Source organism: Coenobita brevimanus, chromosome 25, assembly GCF_032717465.1.
Source record: "Coenobita brevimanus isolate Jiangsu-jjx chromosome 25, ASM3271746v2, whole genome shotgun sequence".
NCBI lineage: Eukaryota > Metazoa > Arthropoda > Malacostraca > Decapoda > Coenobitidae > Coenobita > Coenobita brevimanus.
In genome coordinates this window covers 44,797,377-44,804,356 of record NC_136978.1, presented here as the reverse complement: position 1 = coordinate 44,804,356, position 6,980 = coordinate 44,797,377, and the positions used below count along the sequence as shown (strand labels likewise).

The 6,980-nt window shown below is 41.3% G+C and overlaps 1 protein-coding gene across 1 annotated transcript; it reads right to left on the bottom strand.

Annotated features, from left to right (window-relative positions):
* Positions 1-1,311: 1,311 nt before the first annotated feature.
* Positions 1,312-6,318, bottom strand: LOC145393839 (uncharacterized). The gene is made up of 3 exons (XM_080267882.1): positions 6,001-6,318; positions 3,802-3,944; positions 1,312-1,875 (listed from the first exon to the last, which is right to left on the bottom strand). The coding sequence occupies exons 1-3, from the start codon at positions 6,316-6,318 to the stop codon at positions 1,410-1,412; spliced, it is 927 nt and encodes a 308-aa protein (XP_080124008.1). The 3' UTR covers positions 1,312-1,409.
* Between the last annotated feature and the right edge of the window lie 662 nt (positions 6,319-6,980).

Sequence of the window (6,980 nt, the reverse complement as noted above, 5' to 3'; positions counted from 1 at the left end):
CTCTCTCTCTCTTAACTCCCAGACACTAATAAACAATTGTTACAATTTTCTCATATAAATAAAATAAAACATTTGCAGTTTAAGTTAAAACTTAGGGGCGTATTCCCGTCAAATTCACTACCACCTTTTGTATCTATCTGTCTGTCTATTGCAGACGCCTTAATCCCATACGGGGTGGCCACAAACAAATCTCCTCCACGTCACCCTGTCCCCCTCCATTTCACTGCCCTGCTCCCAATTCACACTCCCCTCTCTCATATACTTCTCCACTCCATCCCTCCATCTCATCCTCGGCCTTCCCCTCCCTCTCTCCCCCTCCACCTCACTCACATACACTCTCCTCGTCAGTCTTTCACTCTCCATCCTCTCCACATGGCCAAACCACCTCAATGTGTTTTTCCTAACGCTTCCTATCACATCCACATCCACACCACAACGCTCCTTCACTTCCTCATTTGTCAGTCTGCCCCTCCATGTGACTCCACAGGCTGCTCTCAAATAAGTCATTTCCACTGCTCTCACTCTTGACTTGTGTCCCTCCAACAACGTCCAAGCTTCACTTCCATACGCTAGAGTTGGTACCACTTCCATAGACTACAGTTGGTGACCACCTTTTCCTTACCGGTTTACTTTTTGCATACACCTCATTAACCCTCTCTTATGTGTTATTTCTGCCTTCTGTGTTGGTGCCTACATGATAGAAACAGTATACAAGACAGCAGTAAGGTGTAGTATAGAAAATAAATCGCTAAGGAAAAGGTATTGGGGAGCTACCTTACCTGACGACAATAGAGGCACTGGAATTAGTTTTGAGCCATAACCTAGGAAATACAGGCTGTGACAATGGCCTCAGAGGTGACTACTCTTTTCACTCTAACTTGGGCTAAAATTACCATCTCTCCATCATGAATGCAGTGTTGTAACAATTAACACTGGAATATGATGCTAGACACGAAGCAGCGCTACGGAAAGGGTGTATAGCCGTAGCATTGTCTTCTGCCACTCAGCAGTATGAAATTAACTGCAGAAGGACGAAAATCTAGGCCAAGTTGACGTAAAAAGGTTATAATTTAATTCATTAATGGTAACAGATCACCTATACGGTACTAAACTTAAATACCGTAATCTTTCAAATATTTCTAAATTACCTCGTTATTTTGATGTTTTCAGTTATTTAGCTAATGGCAACAGTAAACATCACCTGTACTACACTATACACATTCCGGTGCCGTTTCATATACTGTTAAATTATCTATCTACAGCCCGACGCCTCAATCTCGTAATGGGTAGCCACAAACTAATCTACTCCATGTCGCCCTGTTCCCTGCCATTTCGCTGCCCTCCCCCCAGCTTAAACCCTCCTGTTAAATTACATACAGCTCACGTCCCCTTGTTAACCTACTGTTAAATTACATTGGTATAATTCCAGCTTCCATCATTTCGTCGAACATGTCAAGGAATCGAGGTCTTAACAGTCCATCAGACCTCTCACTCATTTTCAGCATAACGTCTTTTCTTTCCTCAGAAAACTTTTCTACATTTTTGTCCGTGATGTCCATCATGTTGGCAGCGTCTTCAGGTTCACTTATGACAATTGGAATAAGGAATAACCCAGACAAACAGCCGAAGATCATCCGGCGCCGAAACTCTTGGTGAAGCTCTTGAAGCGTAAAGGGAACAGGAAAGTCAGCAGCGGCCAATACCCCACTGAACGAATCATAGTAGGTCTTGAGGAACTCCTGCAGGTTGTCTTTACGAACAGGGCCATTGAAGCTGGAGTACAAGAAGTAGTTAAGGTCGAGGGCAGGAGAGGCTTTACGCATAATCTGCAGGTCCACCAGCATCACCTCCATGGGTTTACCATCATCATTATATCTGGCAGGCACAAGTTGAAATATTAATGTGGGCTTTTATAAGTGTCAGTAAGTACTTATGACTGACTGAGTGACCGCAGACGGGAAAACAAGGTGTGAATAAGAGTTGCAGAATGAGTTTTTCCAAGTAACATTACGTCAGTGAATGAGGATAAGTGTGAGCAAAAACAATCGAATGAGAATGATAGAGACCAAATGAAACCGAGACTGGGGGATACATGTCTGGTGAGTTCAGCGTCTGTGAGAGAAATCGTGAGCATGAATGTGCATGAGACGGAAAGTGAGCGAGTGATAACGGTAGGTGGGAAAGGGTGTGCAAAAATTCCCTTTTTCTATTCATTTATTTATAGGGCTGGATATGGTTAGGTCAACGAGGGTGGGGGGTTGAAAGGAGATGGGGTTTCTACGAGGTGAGAGGAGGAGTCTGCCTGTCAGGTAGCGAAGGGCTTGCTTTATCTCTTTCCAACTGCAAGGCTTGATGGCAGCCACGTGAGTTGTGTCCACACCTTTGGCAAAGTGGGCACACCTACTCTCACTGGTGGCAGACACCTATGGGCAATCAAAGCGCATCAAATGTAGATGAAGCACGTGAGATCTGTCTGGTTCACGTCCCGGCTGGTAGTGAGTGTGGGAGTTGTATGTGTGTATACGTACAGGGCACACCTGCCCACGCAGCTTTTACATGTTTGATGTGGGTGCACCTGGGTGTGTTCCAAGGACTACACTGGAGTCTCTTATAAGTCAACTCAAAAACGCTTTTACAAAAGCCGCAGATTCCACTGGGATACTTACATGATGACCCAGATACTTGGAGAGAAAATTAAAGGTATGTGAAGGGACAAGAAATACTCAGAATGATGATGGCGACCGAGGAGTTGTACTGAATCAGGAGCACTGTGGACGGCACATGAAAAATGAACACTAGCCCCAATTCTTTTTGTTCTTTTTTGGAAGAGTTGTCCCAGCACTGCCTTGCACACCAAGTACCTACATTCCGTGGTGTTTGCTATCATGGAAGACCCACTTGAACAGCTAATTATTATTATTTTTTTTTTTGGGGGGGGGGGGAGAGTGGAACTCAAATGTTGATCAGCTGTTTCCTATCTGTTGCACGTATTCTTGAAAATGTTTCATTTCAACAGTCTTAAGGTTCTGCTTTTTGGTTGCTGCAGTTTGCCAGTTAATTAACGAATTTCAAAATACTCGGATCCCCTCTAAATACTGACCAATATCATCGAGATACTTTACTAAAGCCTATGATCTTCAAAAGAACCATATGGCAAGGTTGGTAATATGAAAATTCAGTACTTCAATTTTGTGGACATCCCTAGGTCAGGGAGTATCATGTAAAACAAACTGGTGGGAGGGATGAACGAAAAAAGCTGCAAATTATTAGCCTATTCATATTTAGGCCACGTTCCAATCACGAGGATATGTTATGGAAACGATTATTTCTTCACTGAACTCTATAAGAAAATTGCAAATGTATGAAAACCTAGACCAAATTAAGACTGAAGACACATAAACATAACATAACGCTTACACACTCACAGGCCCTACTCTTAACACTGACACACTTTCCTCACTACACCTGCCCAGCATGAGAAGGGGTTAAATCTGGCCGTCACTCTCACTTTGAGAAGAATGCTCTGGCCTTGTAGGGGACCTCATGTGGCTGGGGTTATGATGATGATAATAATAATAATAATAATAATAATAATAATAATAACAATAATATTAATATAATAATGATGATGATGAAAATGACGACAACGACGATGATAATAATGATGATGATAATGATGACAACAACAACGACGACGATGATGATGATAAGAATAGTGATGACAACAACGATGGTGATGATGATGACAACTGCGACAACAACGACGATGATGATGATAACGATGATAACGATGCTACGTACCTGAACAAAACATTGTTGTTCCAACAGTCCCCGTGTGTTAAAACTGCAAATTTGTAATCCACACGAAACATGTCCAAAAACATGTCCAAGGCAGTCTCCTTTGTGTCCCTGATCCACTTCACCACGTTCGCATAATTCGGAACCTTGAGGGAGAAAAATGATTACTGGGAAATACTGCACTTTATTTTGCTTTTGTTTTTCCTGTGACTGAGCTTCATAAACAAAAGTTGCAAATGTACGACAAACTAGGTCAAGCTAAAGTCACGATAAAGTGCTATGGAAAAGATGTAGAGATGTAGTAATGTTTTTTGTTTTCCTTTCCTGTCCCTGAGCTAAGGAAAAATACTGCATGAAATACTGTATGAAAATATACCGGGTATGCCAAATTAAGATGAAGAATTTATAGCCATAGACGCACACGTATACCCTCTTTAACTTGGCCTAAAACTGGCATCTCTCTGCCTTGAATACTGATTCATAGCTAAAGATTAATACTAGAATATGTTGCTATACTCTTTTTACTCCAACCTGGCCTAGATTTTCGTTCTTTTTGGGATATATGCCGTAGCTCAGTGGCAGACAAAAGACAATACTACCGCTCTGCATCCTTTTCACATGACTGCATCGTGACTTAGATCATGTTTTTCTGTTAAACTATTGTTACAACTCAACATTTAAGATGGAGAGACAGCAGTTTTAGGCCAAGTTAGAATAAAAAGAGTAGAGTCACGAAGAAGTGCTAAGGAAAGGACGTAACTCCACAGCACTGTCTTCGTTTGTCATTGAGTTACGTGATATAGGCTGCAACTGGATGAAAATCTAAACCGGGTTGAGGTGAACAGAGAATAATGTGATACAGTATTCTCAAACAAGAGGATATTGAAGTGAATTGCAGAGTAAATTGGTAAAGAAAGGGCGTCACGAAATCTCCAGTCACCGTTTACAAGCAAAAGTGTTCCGTCAAGGGGTAGCTTATCAGTCTTGAGGCGGTATTCTCGTAGGAAGCTCACAAACATCTCTTCTTTACCTGTTTATTTCTGATTCTGTCTCGTTACTATATTCCTGTGTGTTATTCGTGCAATCTTTGTCGATATTAAAAAGATATATGCAGCAAAAACATCGTGAATTAATGGGTAGTTTGGAAAATAAATGAAGAGGTGATAGGGAGCCTCCATGCTCAACGAGACTACTGTCCTGGTAACTGATTGGATAAGATAACGTGAACAAGGCCACGCATTCTAGCCGGATAAGGAAGCTCCCTAACGCCTCTTCCTTAGCAATTTAGTTTTTGGATATGGCTGGTTATTATCCCTCTGTAATTTATCTATGCAGATTATGGCCAGATTCGAAGGTTTTATATATAGCAGAAGAGACCAGTAAGGTGTAATAAACAAAATAAATCACTTAGAAAATGGTGTTAGGGAACTTTCCTAACCGACGAGAATATGGACCTAGGTAGATTAATATGAAAATTCGTTGTACTTTATAAAATCTAATTTGACCCAGGCTTTTGTCCTTTCGCAAATTACGTAGCTCAGTGGCAGGAAAGGACTATGATACGGCTCTACATCCTCTCCTTAGCACTTCCTCGTGACAAGCACCAGAATCTAATGGTACTCTAGTGTTGCAGTTTAGAATTCGAATTGGAGAGATGGATATTTTAGGCGTTTTTTTTTTTTTTTAAGTGCAGGACAGAACCAAAACACACCAGATTATCGCTTAAGCAGCAGAGTGGATGGCTACAACTCCAGGAAATTTTAAACCAATACCTACACATGCTGCTGTAGGGAACTCTCACTTAAAACACACACACACACACACACACACACACACACACACTAATAATAACTGGAAAAAAATGAAAACTGTCTGTAAAAAGTAAGAGGTGCTTCATACCCAACAACAGATGAAATTGTGTAGCTGGTGTTCAAGTAAATAAATAAATAAATAAATAAATACACAAATATTATGTAATAAAATTGTAATATAACACCGACATTACAGTACATACCTCACTTCCAGGATTAATAGTGGTAATAGCAGTAGTAGTAGTAACAATGATGATGATAATAATAATAATAATAATAATAATAATAATAATAATAATAATAATAATAATGAAAGAGAGAGAGAGAGAGAGAGAGAGAGAGAGAGAGAGAGAGAGAGAGAGAGAGAGAGAGAGCAATTAGTAATACTAACCTTTTCCATAACCACAGCTCCAGCTTCCATCCGCCCCTCCATCATTTTCTTGAAAAGCAACTGGATATTCTCATCCGTTCTCCACTTGTCAACAAGAACTGGCCAAGTTTTCTGCATGTCTTTGTTGGGTAGTGCTGCTTCCATGAGGACAGACGCACCATGTAGCCTACCCATCTCCTGCAGCACCAGCGTGGCGTGAGGCACATCCATCCCTCGCCGTCTGTCATACATCTTAAATCCTCGTGGCCGTAAGTCTTCCAACAGCAGTGCCTCCTTCCTCCTCTCCAGACACGAGGCGAACCCCTTGGGGAACCTCATAGTGCCGTGGGAGACAGTTTTTTGTTTAATAGATTTATATCGTTTTGCTACATTCAGTATGACTTGCATTAACTAAAACATCATAGAGCTTGTAATACCTGGAAGACAACTTAAAATTCAATAATAATACTAATAGTAATAATGAGAATGATAATAATAATAATAATAATAATAAAATCTTACCGTAGGTCCGTAATCCCATGCTGTCTCAAAGCCTCATTAAGTTTGCTCGCTATTTCAGTGTAGCACGTCGATTCCTTCACAAAAACATCGTGCATCACGTCCCCCCTGTCGAAAGAATGGTCCTCAGGAAAAGAATGTGTGATTTTAGCTACGTATCTGGCCTCCTTCTCCTGTCCATCCTCTTTATACTGCACCGCCACGCCTGTCACGATACTTAAATAGTTGTCGCCCTTCTTCGTGAAGTCCTCCACCCTGTAGGAGACCAGACTGGCAGAGTCCCCCTTGTCTGCTTTCAGTGTGGCCTTGACCAGCGCCTCCGTCACCAGACATCGGTTGTCGGTGGTGGGCACTGCAGACACGGAGGATGTGCATTATAAAGGGTGATATTTTTGTTGCCTTTGAGTTACTGTAACAGACCATCCTGAATTATAAATTGCCTAAGCAACTCAATATCTGTTTTATATTTATACAGATCATGT

Coding starts and splice junctions, on each gene's coding strand:
- LOC145393839 (XM_080267882.1), bottom strand. CDS start 6,318: ATGAGGTTCCCCAAGGGGTTCGCCTCGTGTCTGGAGAGGAGGAAGGAG. Junction 3,945..6,000: donor GAGCTGTGGTTATGGAAAAG/GTTAGTATTACT, acceptor TTCTCCCTCAAG/GTTCCGAATTATGCGAACGT. Junction 1,876..3,801: donor AACAACAATGTTTTGTTCAG/GTACGTAGCATC, acceptor TGTGCCTGCCAG/ATATAATGATGATGGTAAAC.